Below are 17,505 nucleotides of genomic sequence, written 5' to 3'. Positions count from 1 at the left end.
GTAGAGCCAGTAAGGAAGAACATCTGTTATGTGAAAACAAAGGAACTTTCTCTTAAATATTCCTTACTTTACAAATAAACTGCATGGGATTTCCTTGCACGATGAACTTTGATAGTGCACTTAAGAATGGCACACCACCAGCTTCTAAAAGCCAAGTCATCCCAAGGTTCCGTTTAGGGTGGCTTCCTGTGGAATGTACATGGAGTTGGCTCAACATTTACAGATCTCACAGTGACCTCCACGTGGTGCTGAACCTAGAACCACTTCAGTGGGCATCTCCCAGCCAGAATTCTACCCCTCACCCCAACACTGAATCAGAAGCCCTGGAGTGTAACTTCTAGAATCACCCTTTAAGTTACCAAGGGCTTTCAGTGAGATTCAGAAACCCTGGTTACACCAAAACTAGCTTTTCTGTGAATGAACGGACTGACGGCTTGGAAAGGTACGCTGTGCTGAAAGACACACAGCTTGTGCGCACCACAGTAAGCTACAGAAGCTAAGTCCTTGGGTCTCTTGGTTCAGTTTACACCAATTCAAACTGTGTTTCGTTAAGTTGCACTTACTGCTTTCCTACGTGTGCACCTGCAACTTAATCCCTCGTGTACAGACAGAGAATAATGTAGTCAGTGCCTACTTCTTAGGAGTTTCTGTGAGGGTATTACTAAGATAATACTCACTATTATTTAATGTACTTAACGAGAAACCTGGAATACCACACTTACTGGCTAGGATACATAACCCACTAAAAAAAGGCCTTCATATTTAACTGAAAAGGATTTCCTGGGCCACTGCAGTTATAAACCCATGTTTAATTCTGGAAGTCCAAGAAGAGTTTGAATTCAGGGTTAAGATTTAAATTATCGATATCTACTATCTTTTTTATTTTGCCAGCCACCACCTACATCTGTAAAAAGTCCAGAGAATAATCACTCTGCGGTGACCTAACTTTATAAACTAGACCGATGGTTGCATTACACTAGAACCTCATGACAGTGATAATCTACTCTGACATAAACGCCCCTTCCTCCTCAACTGGTGTTTCTCAGGCGCTCCGGGGACGGATAACCCCTGGTATACGGGAACCCTGGCCATAGTAAATGGCTTCTCAAAGCTTCCCCCGCCATCAGTGAATCAAGAAGCAGCGTCATCAGGCCCAGAGGCAAACAACAGCTGTGCACAGCTGTGCCGGGTGACCGCGTTGGTTACCCGCTCGACCCCATTCACCCTAAAGAAACAGAAAAGTACAGAAGCGCCATCCACGGATCTCCACGGTGCACACAGTGTGGCCTACGAGGAGCTAAGGTTGACCCCAAAACCTCATTCCCGGGGAGCAAGAGTCAAAGGTGACCCCGTGTGACCCAGCAGGCCCTAGCGGCACCAGAAGGTTAACGACCCTCTTGCTCCGTTTTTCCCAGCGGCGAAAAGCCTCCACCAGCTGCCGGAAGTGTGTCACCCCTCCTGTAAGGATGCCGGGAGTTGTAGTTAAATGGCTGTATCTCTTGCATAATAATTAAGTTTTTATCAAACAAGAAAACCACCCTGCGGCTCCGGAGGACGACCGCGCTGCTTACTTTCTGCCAAGTCTTAAAAATCCCGGTCTTCCCGCTCCGCAGGACGCGTTCGTGCAGCACGCAGGCGCAAGCTCGGACTACAAATCCCAGCGTGCCTTTGCAGCGCTCCCGCCGCGCCCGGCTGTCGTCGTTGGTGTGGGCCGCGTGAATGGAGCTCCGCGCTTGAGGCAGCGCCTGGCACGGCCCGCGCAGCGCCTACCTGTGCCCCGAGCGTGAGTGCGGGCAGCGGCCGTGCGCGTGCGCACTCGCCTTCGCGCGCGGGCAGGCGCCCAACCGTTGGCGCGCTAAGCGGGCGACCGTACAAGGCGGCCCCCGGGCGCCCCGCCGGCCGATCGTTGCGGGGCGTCTCCCGCCTGGCGCGGGGGCCGCGGGCAGCCGCCGTGGCGGCCGCCGGAGACCGCAAGGGGCGGCGCAGAGGCGGAACGAGCCGGCCGCGAGCCGCGCAGGAAGCGCCAAGCATGCCCCGCGACAACATGGCCTCCCTGATCCAGCGCATCGCTCGCCAGGCGTGTCTCACCTTCCGCGGCGGCTCGACGGGCTCGGAAGGACCGGCACCGGGCTTCCCGGAGAACCTGAGCCAGCTCAAGAGCCTGCTGACCCAGGTGCGCGCCGAGGACCTCAACATCGCGCCGCGCAAGGCGCTGCCGCAGCCGCTGCCGCGCAACCTCCCGCCGGTCACCTACATGCACATCTACGAGACCGAGGGCTTCAGCCTGGGCGTGTTCCTGCTCAAGAGCGGCACGTGCATCCCGCTGCACGACCACCCGGGCATGCACGGTATGCTCAAGGTGCTGTACGGCAAGGTCCGCATCAGCTGCATGGACAAGCTGGACACGGGGGCCGGGCATCATCGGCGACCGCCGCCGGAGCAGCAGTTCGAGCCCCCCCTGCAGCCCATGGAGCGGGAGGCCGTGCGACTGGGCGTGCTGCGCTCCCGGGCCGAGTACACCGAGGCCAGTGCGCCCTGCGTGCTCACTCCATACCGGGACAACCTGCACCAGATTGATGCGGTGGACGGGCCAGCTGCCTTCCTGGACATCCTGGCTCCACCCTACGACCCGGAGGACGGCCGGGACTGCCATTATTACCGTGTAGTGGAGCCCATCAGACCCAAGGAGGCTTCCGGCTCTGCCTGCGACCTTCCCCGAGAAGTGTGGCTCCTGGAGACACCACAGGCCGACGACTTCTGGTGCGAGGGAGAACCCTATCCAGGCCCCAAGGTCCTACCTTGAAGCTTCTGCCGCCCGGGAACTGTGGGCCAAAGATGTACCCTGCCCTGCTCAAGAAAGGCCTGGCTGCCCTCTACCTACCATAAAGGGCTCTTCTCTCTCTGCACCCTCGCCTGGACGATGGATTTACTGGAGTGACCAGCGCCACATCTTGGGCAACCTTGGGGAGCACTGCCCACGGGAGTACAGACACCATCGGGCACGGTTATGGGGGCGGGTGGGCGGGAGGCTAGGTTGATTCCTGATATTGCCACCAAGGCTTTGATTTAAGGGAACCGGGCAGGGACCCTCAAGCGCTTCCATCCTAAAGCCATAACGAAAACATTTTTGTTGCTCATTCTCTACAAAATACACACTAAGTGGTTTTGAATCCCTCTTTCCTTCCATGACTAAGATTTGTTTTCTCTCCTGACCACAGGCAGGACCTTTTGCTTTCTAATCATTTAATTTATTACTGATTGTGCATGACCTTGAATTGTTTTCTGGTTTTTGTTTTGTTTTCTATTGGTTTGATTTTTTTAAAAAAAGATACATCCTACTGAGCTTCTAAAGTGAGGAGTTCTGAAAAGACATTTTTCTAGTGCTGGGGTTCACCCTCATAACTATGCGTGTTGAGGACAATTTCTTTCCTCCCCTAGCTTGGTAGCCACTTCTGGTGTACTCAGGTATCCTTTAGTAAGAAGCTCACATATGTGAATTCTCTGTCAGGCCCTTGAGTCTCACGATCTGTCATTTAAACAGATTTGTTTGTTGCTGTTGGGGATTTGCCTTTAAAGCAAAGACTGTATGATCCTCAACTGACTTTTTTTCATGTTGTACTTCAAAGATGATACAATAATTATGTGTTTTCTAACCAGGCGATTCAGAGGAGCTGAATCTGCTATGCTTCCAAATAACTGAATGTAAAGGCCCTGGCCACCTGTTGAATTCCATACTCCATACTCGTATTTACTTCTTCCAGCTTCTTCCTATGAAAGAAGAGAAAGATGCTCTGGCCATCTGTTGGCATTCTCCGAGGAACCTGCAGAGGAGCTGTGGTTCCAGCTGTCTTGCTGGAGATAGTGTCCCAGCATTCCCGTAAACAAGAGCCAGTGCTGTGCTAACTGGCTTTTCTTGCAGGAAGAGGTAGAAGGCTTGTGGTACCCTGGGAGAGGTTCTGGATGTAGGCTGCTTGCTAAGCAGGCAAGAAGCTCTGTGCTCAATCCTCAGTACCACATAACCCAAGTGTAGTACACACCTGTAGCTCCAGCATTTAGGAAGTACAGGCAGGAGGGTCAGAAGTCAAGGTCAGACTTGGCTACATAGTAAATTTGAGGAGAACCTTGGATGCATGAGACACCATCATATAAATTGTGTGTACATTTATATGTATAGATATGTATGTATACACACACGTGTATATGCAGTGGATACATGGAATAGATGATTGGGAATTTAGCCAGTTAGGACACCAAGATTGGAGAATAAACCCTATGCCAACCCTGGCAGCAAACCTCGAGCTGCTGCGGCATTGTGGCTGGCTGAGGCTCAGCACCTTGTCCATGTTTACAGATGTGCTGGCACTATCGACTCTGGCCATGGACCACCAGTTTAACCTGTTTACTATGTATAGAGTTCCTTTTTTTTATCACAGGCCTTTTCATAAAGACAAACTGTAGAAATCAGATGTGCCCAGCTGTCTTCTAAGCCCTCTTGATGGCTCCTGTGGCAATAGAATATAGTAATATCGGCAATAAATGAAGACTTAACTATCACGGGTGGCAAGTGTTTGTTGGCCTGGTAGGGAAACTGCTTTTGACTCCACGTATCCAGATTACACATCCAGACTGGTCCCAGTGCAGTGTTAAAGTGGTACGAGATAGCAAATTATTGATGGCTTGGTCTGTGGCTTTTTGTTTCATTTTAATAAAAATGAAAACAGACCAGTGGAAACCTGCTTTTAACCTGACACAGGATCAACACCCAAGCACTTCCACCAAGGCTGCCAGTGTTCAAAGTTCTTTCCGATCATGGTCTCTTAAAATACATTTGGATCCTCGTGAAGCAGCTCTTTGAGCCGCTCGTTTGAAAATCTAGATAGGAAGTGATGGTTTTAAATTTGACTCTTTTCATAGAATAGTAATGAGTGTGGTTTTCAGCCACATACACACTTTGGATGGCTGCAAAGGTTGATTCATCTACAAAGATTGTCAAGGGTCATGTGTACTTTTCAGCATACTCTGGGGGTACTTTAATGGAGCTTGTAGAAACCTAGCCTGGAACCAGGCTAGTAATAAAAATTATTATGAAGGCCTTTGTTGCAAAAAAAAAAAAAAAGAAAAGAAAAAGGAGGGGGACATGCTAAAGGTTTGTTACAAGCAGTTTGGAAGGAAAAAAAAACTAAGGTGCTTTTCAAAAGAGTAACGGAATTGTTCTGAGCTAAAACAGCAATACTGTGTTCCTCATTGGTTCAATAAGAACAGTGAAACTGTCATGTCACTAATACACTAATTAAATTTACGGTGAAAACAGTGTAATATGTTTTAATGAGCCACTTGAGAAAGAATATACTCATTACTGAGGTAAAATGTGCAGAAAAATCCTTGCACGTCTATGCATAAACTATAGCTATAACTTCTGCTGTTGTGTTTCCCTGTAGGTCTACAATATAGATTGTGGTCTAGAAATTGGGATAAAAGTTACCTTCTCCTTTTCTTGGGAAAGACCAATGAGCACAATGGTGTTAGTCACTTAACTTTTCTGACGAATAATAAATGCAATAACTAGCTCCTGGGTGAGAAGCTGTCTGTCTGTCTGTCTATCTAAATACTCTGAAGCTTTTCAACTTGGTAGTTCTATCAGTGATATGTCGATGTAAGATTTTCATACCTTCCTACTCCTCTGAGAATTGACGGGTTCACTATCACATGCTGCTGATGACATTAAAAAGCCTGCCTTTTCGGTATTTCCTATGTCAGTAAGAGTGAGTTCTCTAAGTTTTTACCATGACTAGAATCCCACTGTCAAAATGTACACCTTTCCTCCCCGCCCCCGCCCCTGCCCCCTTGCATTGTCTTGTAGGTTTCCTGAACTTGACATCTAGGGAGAACCTGCCTGCTCCAATGGCAAATGAGTCAACTGTTTCAGCTCTCCTGCCCAGCAGAGAAACGGTGCTCCCCCACCCCCTCTCAACCCCCCACTTCAGAGCTCTGCCGATATCCTTACTCCTATACCGGCAGGCCTGAATTCAGAGCTTAGGGTTACATAAAACCCAGATTGGTCCATTGCACTGTCAAATGTTTCTTCTGTCAAAGGAGATCATTTCTTAACGATACCCAGTCTTTCAGTGCAGGGGTATTTACGTTTCTGAGTAAAATCTGTGTACTTACGGGAAATAAAGGCATGTTTAAATTTACGTAGACATAATGTTGCTTATTGCAAAGTGGAGACGGGAAACATTACCATGACAACTATTCTGGGTATTGTTGGGAGCTCGCAGTGTATTCCATAAGGTTGTATGGTACCAAAAGCCAGAGACCAAGAAGTGGTGTAAACTTAAGTTTGTTTTCTTGAGAGTGGGCTTTGAAGCAAGCCGACTGAAAATACAGCTGAGATTATTTAATGTCTCATTACACTATTTTGCTGTAACAGAAAAGGCTGCTTTTGTAGTTAACCTAAAGTAAATAACAAGAAAACAAAGGCAACTTTTATCCTAAAAGGAAAAAAAAAATCTTAAGGCTTAAGTGTTCTCTTTGTCTTGTTGTCTTGTCTTACTAATTTGGTGGTTACCATTTGCACTGGCAGCATTTGAGGCGTCTGTGTCCACCTGCCTCCACACACACACTCAAGTGTTAACAACAGTTGAAACACTTTTATGAAAGAATTTGCCTTTGGTCGCACTAAACAATTAGGATACGGAAGTTAAATAACCTGACTTGAGAATGTTATTAGGTTTTACCAGCTGTTTCTTATACAAATCAAACCATCTTAGGCGTGAATCTTGAAGGAATCACTGCACAAAACCTACCTGAAACATTCTGGGGGGGGGGGGGGATTAAAAGAACCAAATTTACCTTTCTGTGATGATTTCTTAGATTTTTAAAATATCGTGAGAATTGGCCTGAATGCTTTTAAGCTGAGAAAGTGGGTTAAAGATACTGACTGACCTGGTATGTAAGTATCTGGGCATAAAAGCCTGAAGGGTGGCCCTGAGCATGCAGGTATATTAAATCTTGTAGCTTGTGGAGGTTTGCTACCGCACATAACCAGTGTGCAGAGCGTGGAGAGTTCTTTTTGTCTCGTTCTTTAAGTGTGGTGGTTAGTCTTTTAAAATCCTGGCTTGGGTGATCTTGATTGAAGGTGATCCAAAATTTAAAATTTTAAAGATGGCTAAAAAGTGTACAAAATTTAGGTGTACAAGATCTTTAAATAATGAATGTTTTATGGGAGACAGGTATTTATTTCAAAGTGACCACAACATGGCATCTCTTTATAGTTGTCAATGGTGGATAAATAACAATAATACTCTTGATAGTTGCAAGCCTGAGTCCAGTGGGAAATTCTAAGGAAAACATCCCACACTAAAGGTTTTGAAATCTCTATTTAGGAGTCCTGGAAATCCTACATCCACGAAAGGGGGATAAAGGAAGGAGACTGGGGAGAGGGGTGGTACTAGTGCCTCCTTGATTAGTAACCATCAGCCCGAGGGACTCTACAGGGACCAGAAGCAAGGGAAGGCTTTTTGTGGGGAGGAGCCGTGACTACACCAAGCAGATTACATTGCATAAGAAACAGTGGACATTGTAAGTATTTAGGTCCGGATTTTTAGAGTAAAGACGCTAACAAACACGATCTGTTTGCTTTGTAAGACAAGTGGCTAGGTCAGGTTATTTGTGTTTAAACGGAAAATCACAAAAAGTTCCCAGTAAATAAACCTTAAGAGTTTTATTATCTGGTGTCTTGGGAGAGGCAACTTACCTAGTAACTTTGGGTTGCCTTGGAGTTTTACAGCCCGATGTTCACCTATCTTACGCTATTTTGAGAATCATTTCTAGATCCACCAAGCTTGTGACAAGTGATCCCTCCAAACACGAGCAACCATCTGAGACGCCAGGACTGGAGAGAAATGAGTCCTGGGGTAATTCCTGAAGCTGCCTCACTAATGATGACATCAGCAAGTGTCTGGGCAGTTTTGATCAGAAGGGATGATAGCTCTTTGGAAATGTTTTCTGTGGTCCTAAGATTAATCCTGGAACCCAAAATGTCATTTCTAATTTGACCATGCCACCACACTGCACAGAGCTACAACTCAGAGCTCCAGGCTGTGGTCAGAGCTCTGAAAGCAGCTCTCGGGGTTGTCATCTCTGAGTAGGCACTTGTTTGTAAGTACTTATTTTCTGGAGACCTCTCAGGAGCAGGGAGAAGCTATAGGCTGTTACGGGGACAGAACAGTGAGTCAGAAGACCTCCTCACTAATTCAATGGGGAAGTCCCTGAAGACTAGCTATGGCTTGTGAATGGAGACTAAAGGAAGGATTGTTATTCACAGGCCAGCAAGGGAACATGGAGGTCCCGTGCTAGCCCCCTAGTGCAAGTGGTCTTTTGTCCATAGTTCTCAGATGTCAATAGCTATTTTAGCTCCACCCAGGAATTACTTCGTAAATGATTTCTGCAACTGAAATATTGTTGAAAAGTATTTATTTACACCATAGTCATAAGCCATCCATTATCTGAACTCGTTAGTGGTTTTATGTTAGAATAGATTGTTTATCTCTCCACAACTATTAAGAGCTAATAACCAAACAAATCAGCTGCAGTGACATTGAGCACATCATCTGAAATTTGACTACAAAGGTAACACTTTTAAGTCACAAAACAGAGCATACAAAAATATACTTTCTAAAAAAAAATTCCAAATATTAATAGGCAGAAATATACAGCCATACTTAAACCCAGGGAGTGATTTTTTTTCCATAGTAAGGCATCCTGTACACATGCAGACCCTGTAACACTGCCCATTATCACACAAGGCACAGAGGACACTTGCAACAACACTGCATGCATCCTATGTACATCCCCCTTTAAATAAGTTAGTTAACCTCTGACTCATTTCAAGAGATCATAAATGTTTTTCATTTTTTTTCCCGAAGGTTCAGAACTCGGAGAACAGTGCACATCAAAAAATACACAAAATCTGAATGGATCTACACTGAAAAAATAATCTTTGTTCCTCAACAAAAAGAAGCCAATATTGCTTTGTCCTTCCCGACATTGCACTTCCGTTCTCTTGTGAGGACATATTGCTTAAGGGTTGAGATGGCTAGAGAAACTTCCATTCGGTGTTCTAGGGCCACAGAGTGCCACAGCCAGGACCAGGTTCTGCTCACTGTACAACTCCCCCCACCCACCCCCAAGTCAGTCCCAAGCCATTAAAGTGCCACATCGGTTTTGCTTTTAGTCTTTTTCTGCTGTCCTCGCTCAAAGGAATCAGCAACTCCCAACCTATTGTAGAAAAAGTCTCACAACTGGCATCCAGGGCCAAAGAAAAGGGCTAGCAGACCATAGTCAGACATCTCAGTCAGGGTCAGAGCGCAGCCCTGCAGGCCAGGGGCCCTCACCCAAGCCCTCTTCTGGCTCCCCATTTCTTGGAATGATAGTCAACTCCCTTAAAATGGCCTAGGTTTTCGGAAGGCCGTCTTTGAGAAGGTGGGACAGAGCTGAGCTCTATCAAGGTCTTTTGCCCAGGATCACAGGGAGGAACAGGGAAGGGCGGTAGTGTTTGCAGATCCAGTGGACGGAGGACTTCTGGGGCCTGGAGAAACTGGTGTGTCAGCCAGAGCTTCATCTCACGGTGTCCTGGTCCGAGAGGTGCAGGAAGCCAGTGGTCCTCCAATGGCGCTGTTACCGCACAGGCTGCCCCCGGCCTGCGAGCCCCCAGGCCCAGAGGCTGAAGACTGGGCTGATGCAGATGAAGGGGCACTGCTCTTCCGCTCCTTCTGTCGAAGGTGGATCTTGGTGTGGCGCTTCCTTTCGTCACTCCTGGCAAACTTGCGGCCACAATAGTCACAGGCAAAGGGCTTCTCCCCGGTGTGGGTTCGGATATGAGTAGTGAGGTGGTCACTTCGGCTGAAGTTTCGCATGCAGATCCGACACTGGAAGGGCTTGTGGCCCGTGTGGATTCGGATGTGCCTGGTCAGCTCATCAGAGCGGGAGAACCTCCTGTCACAACCTTCTGCTGGGCAGGGGTAGGGCCTTTCGTGCACTGGCGTCTTGCTGGGCCTGTTGGGGTACTTTCGAGGTCGCAGGATGGGCCGCAATGGCAGGTGGTGCGGATTATAGGGGGTGGCAGTCACTGCTGCAGACCCACTGCCAGGCAGCCGGGGTCCCTCACCACCTCCACTTGCCCCTGGTCCCGTGACCCCAGCACTGGGACCCCCCAGAGTAAAATTACGGATGGTAGAGAGTGGTGTGAGCGGAGGGGGGACCCGCAGGGAGTCCAGAGGGCAGGGGAACGGCTTTCGATCCGGGCCACCGGTACCGTGTGGATCTCTCTGGCACGGAGATGGAAAAAATCCAGGATAGTCTGGGATCATAGGAATGAGACCTGGGTCCATAGCTGGCTTCGGGGATGGGTAGGAAGGAGGTGGCTGGTAGGCCAGAGAGGAGGTGGAAGTGGTGGGTGGCGGCGATAAGAACGCTGAAGGATCCTGGTAAATATCTCCTGTACAGCCCGAATAAGGAGGAGGAGGTGGTGGCGGAGAATAGAGGTGGTCCAGTTCAGGCTGGGTCTGGGACATGGTACACACACCCAGGGGTCCCGTGGCCAGTGGGTTGGGGGAGGCGGAGGTGACGCTGGACGAAGCTGTGGTTGAAGCTGGAGGGGTGACCCCTTGCAAGATGCCCGCACTCACAATATTGATGATGCCTTCTGGGTAGCAGCTGGCACCAGGGTACTGGGGGTCAATGGAGAATTTGCCCATGTAAGTGAAGGTCTGGTTTCTAGGTGCAGAGATGGGAGCGAAGCTACTCGGATATGGGAGCTCCAAGGGTCTCTTCTCTCCAGTCATGTCAATGTTGATCATGCCATCTGGGGAGGGAAATATCAGGAAAGAAGTGAGACAATGAGAATACAGACAAGAACTAATTCACATACACTCACACGCTCACATGCACACACACACACACACACACACACACACACACACACACACACACACACGGCCATCTCCGTTTTATGATTCCAACACTACAGAGCAACAGGTGGGGAAACTGAGGCCTGGAGAGACAATAAGAAGTTAGCCAGAGTCTGGGACTCCAGAACAGTATCTCCAAGAATCAGGGCATGCCCCTTCCTGCCTCTATTCCCCAGCCATCTGTGACTCTAGTCCCCAATAAAAACACCCAAGAATAGCAACAATATCAAACAATTTCCCATTTGCCTCGGACTTCTCTTTCACTCCTTTGCCTTGTGGTCGGTCATACCACTCAGGCAACTGTACAGACACCAGGAAAAAAAAAAAAAAAAAGCCGACCAATCAATCCCAGGCAGTACAAAGAAGGTGCCAGCCGTGGGAGTGGGGAACCCCAGAATGGGTAAGTGGGTGGGTGATGTTCTTGATGCTAATTCCTGGTGCCATTTTCCCCTCCCTCTCCCGCTGCGCTTCAGCTGAAGACTGCCAGTGGGAACCCGGGCAGGCAGCAGAGGAAGAAGTGTAGGGTTCCCTTCCCTCCCAACATCCTCGGCCAAATCCGACACCCGCGCATCCCTGCCTTAGCCCAAGACTAGAGGCTGGGCTTCTAGGAAAGCGCGGGGGCTGAGGAAGACGACTTTCCACAGCACCGCCAAGGAACCCGGCGCACTCTGGTGCCAGCGCTGGCCTCCCTAGGCATTCTCCCTTGCGGCTTCCCGTTGTTATTTGCCCTGCTCCGCCGCCTCGTCTTGCTAACCCCATTCACTTTGGGGCGATGCGCAAGTTGGGTCGTGCCTCCCAGCCGCACCAGAAGCGCAACAGCGCTCGGGAGAGCCTCGTGGAGTGGGCTCTGCCCAGAGAGCGCTGCCCGCGCGCTTCCTAAGCGCTCCCCTGCCGCTTAGCTCTCCAGATGTGCAGACCTAGCCCGACTGCCGAACTTTCCCATCACTTTAACCCTAGCCCAGAAGCGCAGAGTCCAGGCTGATGGACCTGCTTCAAGGACAAGGAAGGGGTTATCCTTCAGCCCTGCTCCCAGCCAGAGCTGGGCGCGCCCGGCCCCGCAGGCATGCGGGTTGCTTTTGGTGACCAGGTGCATCTGCGGGCGCGCACGGCCCGGGAGCCCTAGTCTGTTCTTTCCCGTTCCCCTGCATCCACTTCCAGTCTTCAGAGCCAGTGTGGTCCACCTCAAGTCCCCAGTCTCCACTCCAAGTCCCCCCCCCACACCCACCGCTCCACACCCACAAGCTCCGAAGAGGACACGCGGCTTACCTCCAGCCACTCCGTTCATCTGGTCAAAGGGGCCTCCCAGTTCACCATTGGGGAAGATGGTCACCGACGAGGCGGCGAGGTCTTCCACCGGGTAGAGGCTGTCAGGCAGCTGGTGCATAAAACCACCGAGAGTTACTGGGATTTTGTCTACGGCCTTGGCGGTCATCATCTGCTCCTCGCACAACCTGGAGACCCAACTCCCTCGCTACCTGGAGTGCCGTTTTTTTTTTTTCTTTTTTGGAGAGGGGTTGGACTGAGCCTGGGATGGTATCTCCTTTTGCCCTCCACACTTAGAAAAGACCACCACCACCACACATACACACACACCAAAAATAAAAAAAAAAAAAAATAACAGAAATAAAACTAGCAACCAAGTTGTTGGCTTAAGAAAAAAAAAAAAAGACTATTCGCCACTGACTCTCTCCTGCCTGTGATCCGGCTGTTGGGGAGCCAGGAGTTGCTGGTGTAGTGTTATTATAACAGTCAGTGTGTCCCCTCGCCCAGCTATTAATCAGTCGCTGCTCTCTCAGACGGAAAGTGTTAGGCTCAGAGTATTTATGGGCAGGTCTTCAAAACCCGTGACGTCGCTGCCCATATATGGACTGAGGAACAGGGCTGGGCCTGGCAGCTTTTGCCGTCACATGGCCAATTTGCATACGGGCTAGGCTGCGCGGGCTCCGCCGAGCTCCCCTGGAACGATTCGCAGCCGGTGGACAAGCGCCCGGGTCTGGGACTCTCGGTCCCTGCCTGCAGCGGGGACTCCGGACTGCAGAGTTGAGCTGGAGGAGGGCGCGATCGCCGATCCTGGCGTGGCTGCCGTGGGTGAACCCACGGGGCGGCGATGGTAGCTCTGTCTCTTGGGGCGGGGAGGAATTCCGGTTCTCCGAGACTTTCCAAAAAAGGAGAAGATCCGGTAGTGGCGGCTCCGCCTCCCCGGCCCTTGTTTGGGAGCCGTTCCGGAAAATTTAAGTTCGGAAAGAAACCGAGCGCTGCCGAGACGCTACAGTCAAACCCCTCCTTCACTTTCTTGGCAGCTCAAAACCGCAAGCAGAAGAAAAAAAAAAATAAAAAAAAGAGAGAGACCGAGAAAAAAAAAAAAAGAGAAAAAAATTACCCGCACTCACGGAAGCTGACTGCCTTTTTCTGAATTACATGGTGGAAAGTAGTGTCTGGTGATAAGAGTAAATGCGGTCTTGCTTTTTTGGAAAGTCTGTGCTATTTATACAGGAGTGAAAACGGAACAGGTCTGGGTTGTTTGTTTGTTTAAGTATTTTAGGTAACTTGAGGGTAAGGGGTTAGGGTAGAGGATGGAGCCTACGAGCTGCGGGAGCATCCAGAGAGATCCTCGGCCGGAGGCGCCCCCTCCCTCTGCCCGCGCTCTCCCCGCCCCCTCCCCTCCAGCTGCTGCACAGAGCGGGCGCCCTTCCCGGCGTGTCTGGGCGGTCCGCTGCGTGGGGGGCGACCAGATGGAGGCTTGGACACTCACCCTGCCCGATGAGCGCGCGCGCGTACACACACACACACACACACACACACACACGCTCCACTTCCGCTACACACTCTCCCTCCTCCGCTGCCCTCTTACAAACCCACTCAACACACCTTACGCTACGCACCACACACCTCCCTCTTGACAGCGTGCGCGTGTGTGCGCCCGCCTGCCAGGCGACAGACAGACAGGATACCCTAGGAAGACACTGTCCTCACCTTCACAACCCACCAACCTTCCCCCTCCACACACACACACGAACACATCCCTATGCGTCTACTTTCCGGGGGTGTATTCTGCCACCCGCTCCTAAGGTCTACCCCAGGAATAGTCCCCCCCCCCCCTTGCTTAGAGCTTGCTCGGCGCTGAGTGACAACAAACGGCACAGTTTCGGGTCGCCGTGGCCCCCACAGGTGTTTTTCTCGGCAAATAAATAAATAAACAAGCCCTTCCAGGAGAAATCTTCCTGTTAAATGACCAAATACTTTTCATAGACCTAAAACTGGTGGCCTTCCGGACCCTCGGCTCCCACCTCCCCACGCGCCCAACTTGCATCCGATGCGCTCCGGCCGTGGCAGGGTACCCAAGCCCGAAGGCTCCGGGACCTGCGTAGCCTGGGTTCGCAGACGCGAGCTAGGAAACTGCCCTGCCCTTCTCAGCTCCAAAATCCTGCCGAGAAGGGATCCAGCCAGGGCCAGGCTGTTCTTTTTCTTGACCCACGCTACCCGGAGCAGCAAGGATCCTCGGCGGGCAGGAGCCACGGCGCCACGCCGTGGAGGGAGCGCAGCGCTGCAGGCGCTCTCCGCCCATCACCTGCGGTGCCCGCGGCCGCAGCGCGCTGGCTCCTGCCCGCTTGGAATACAGTGGTCAGGGGAGCCCCAGGGCCACCAGGAACCAGCTTGTCGCCGCTCTCCGAGCAGCGCTGCTCTCCCCGTGCCAGCCACGGAAGTTATTCTCCCGGGGATGGTCCTCGCCATGACTTCAAACGCCCAAAAGCATTATCTAGGAAAGTTTCTCGATCGCGTTGTGCGCGGTCTCCTCTCCAATTGGGGATCAAATTCAAAAGGGACAGGAAAGAACTCTCAGCGAGGGTGGAACCTCTGTGGGTGTCCCACCCTCTGAAAAACCCTGCAAAGCCCTGTTTCAAAGGGAGAGGGGGGAGAAAAAAAAGGAAGAAATAGCCGCGCTCTTACCACGTGCGCCAGCCCGCTCCTCCTGCGCTCCGGCCAGTCCCGCGGCCCCCGCGCTGACCACAGGCAAGACGACGCGTCGGAGGGGAGCCCGACTCTCATCTCCAGCCTGGGTCGGGAAGAAAGGGGGGGTCGGGTTATGCAAATAGAAGTCCTGCGCGGTGGGGCTCAGGTTACGGTCCCCCCACCAGCCCCAGAGGTGAAGCACCCACCCGCGCGGGAGGCGCGGGCCCTGGCGACTGCTGGCGCTTCGCTGCCGTCGGGTGCACGTGGGCGGGAGGATTGCAGCAGCCGCCCCTCTCCCCCGCGCCGTCGCCAACCCCGCAGGCTGCCTCCTCGCGCCACCCCGAGGGGGAGCTCCCGGGCGACGGAGAGAGCGGGGGAGCAGGGAAGCCAGCCCAGGGCAGGACGCCCGATGCCGGTAGAACTGGAGCGCGGGAAGCTGGCGGATTGCCGCTGCCAACCTTCGCGCAGGAGGAGGAGGACGGTGGGGGTAAGAGAAGGGATTCGGCGGCATCAAGGAGTCTAGAAAGGGGAAGCGGGGGACCCTGTGGAAGCTGCCTTCCAAGAACTCTCACCAGCCCTTAAGAGCTTCCCGGGACCCAGCTACGGCTGAGCAGGGGGGAGGGGAGGCAGGTGCTAGTAGAAGCTAGCTGCCAGAGGCCTCTAAGGCCAGGCTCTGGAGGATGCCCGGGGCCAATCCCTCTCTAAGTCCTTCCAGAACATCCGAGGGGAACAAGTCTGTGATAGCCTTACCTTTACCACCTCCCCCAACACACATCCTTCCCCCCCCCCCTTTTTTTTTTTTTAAAAAAAGTACAAACCTTTAAATACGGGCAGCATAGCCAATGGAACGAAATCAAGAGCACAATATTTCAAGCCAGCCGCAGCGAGCATAGACAAATGAGTTCAGGAAAGCTAAAAGAACTTGCCTAAAGTCTCACAGCTGGCGATTGGTGGTCCAGTTCAAACCTGCTACCCGGGTCTTCAGAATCCAAGTCCCTTGCACTGGTCACTGTGTGGGGTGCTCAGAATTCTGTCGGCAGTTGAGTGTTGAAAGCCTGGCTCAACCCATTAGGGAAGAACGCCGTCTTCATCAATTTCATCTTGCTTTGGCATTTCAGTGGCGAGTAAAGCTGAGGTGTGTGTGTGTGTGGAGGGGCGGGGGGGGGGCTAAAGGCAAGAGAGAAGGGGGCTGTTACGGATGGACCCCTGAAGTGAGACGGAGAATTTAAACGTAGGGACTCTGCAGACCTGTGCCATGGAAGGAATGACCAAGCTGGCACACAACCAGCATATTAATGCTGCTGTCTTAAGAGAACCCAACCCCACGGTATCCTTCCTGGAGGCAAGGAGGGGTAAGAGGAAGGCAGGGGTGTGAGTCTGTTCTAGGGAGAGGAAGAACCCTGAGATGTGGGAGTGGAATACAAGGGTGAAACCGGGGTCCCTACTTTGAAGCATTTGAACTTTTAGTGTTTAGATACAAACACAATAAACAAATGACTGAGAGAGAGAGAGAGAGAAAGAGAGAGAGAAAGAGAGAGAGAGAGAGAGAGAGAGAGAGAGAGAGAGAGAGAAGAGATGGCAAATTGCCGCTTAAATAAGACATTCCAAAACATATCAAGTCAAGAGTAACTTGCTGCCAGACTCATTTGCTTTGTCCAGAGAAGGTCAAAGGAACACAGGGAGGTTCCAACAGATGCAGGCTTGCTCCTGCGATGGGGCTGAGGTAGCAATTGTGGGCAATTGGGGGGATGGCTGGTAGGTCCTAAGGAATGCCCTGTCTGGGTTGTGGACTTTCTTCCGGCCTTGTAGCTCACCTTCACAGTGTGTTGACAGGATAACGTCTACTCGAGAGACACGTCAAATAATTTACCACATGCGTTTCGATGTGTCAAGAAACATGTTTAGATAACTTCATGGCCTCTCTTCTGTGATGTCATTTTCCTCCCACCTGTAACTGCTGGTGGAGGGTAGGAGATGGAGCCATGTTAGAATCCCCCTTAACTGTAGACGCAACCGAGGACCAGGTCTCCAATTCAGACGGCACAGAGCATGTGGCCTTTGAAAACCAGACGAATGGCAACTGGTAAATAGGTCCCCACACCCAGTATCTCAGGACAAACCTGAGAACCTATGGGTTTTAGCTTAGCTCACACCATGTCTGACAGAGCTGTGAAGCCAAAACTAACATGTCTTATTGGCATAAATAATATGGACTGGAGAAGACCCTCAGGACCAAATTTTGGATGTATCAGTGCTGGTTCAAGCAGTGCATGGTCAGAGTCTTAAAACTATTTCTTGAAGATCAACTGTGATTCCAGCACTGTGCTAAACTCTGAGGGATATGACCATGCCTAGAGCCAGGTCCAGCTCCCAGTCCCATGGAACTTGACCTGTACATCATTGCAAAGGCATCATCACGGTGACGGTGACTGGGCTCTCAACAAAACAAAGGATCCAGTGAGGTTTCATGGCTGAGGACCTCACCTATCACAGATCTGAAGGACATGCAAGGATTTCGGGTAAGATCTGTGGGAAGAATGTTTCAGGGAGAACACAGATGTAGGAAGAGCCCCCAGGTGAGAGA

General features: G+C 51.0%; 2 protein-coding genes across 2 annotated transcripts; one reads left to right on the top strand and one right to left on the bottom strand.

The window, feature by feature from the left end:
- Positions 1-1,690: 1,690 nt before the first annotated feature.
- On the top strand, positions 1,691-5,580 carry Ado (2-aminoethanethiol dioxygenase). The gene has a single exon (XM_034524279.2). It carries the CDS (start codon positions 2,030-2,032, stop codon positions 2,801-2,803), a length of 774 nt encoding a protein of 257 aa, XP_034380170.1. The 5' UTR covers positions 1,691-2,029; the 3' UTR covers positions 2,804-5,580.
- Positions 5,581-8,458: 2,878 nt separating this feature from the next.
- Positions 8,459-12,963, bottom strand: Egr2 (early growth response 2). The gene is made up of 2 exons (XM_034524427.2): positions 12,237-12,963; positions 8,459-10,864 (listed from the first exon to the last, which is right to left on the bottom strand). The coding sequence occupies exons 1-2, from the start codon at positions 12,403-12,405 to the stop codon at positions 9,624-9,626; spliced, it is 1,410 nt and encodes a 469-aa protein (XP_034380318.1). The 5' UTR covers positions 12,406-12,963; the 3' UTR covers positions 8,459-9,623.
- Between the last annotated feature and the right edge of the window lie 4,542 nt (positions 12,964-17,505).

Source organism: Arvicanthis niloticus, chromosome 20 (genome assembly GCF_011762505.2).
Source record: "Arvicanthis niloticus isolate mArvNil1 chromosome 20, mArvNil1.pat.X, whole genome shotgun sequence".
Lineage (NCBI taxonomy): Eukaryota > Metazoa > Chordata > Mammalia > Rodentia > Muridae > Arvicanthis > Arvicanthis niloticus.
Note: the sequence above shows the minus strand (reverse complement) of the source record. Positions and strands in the feature narration are given on the sequence as shown.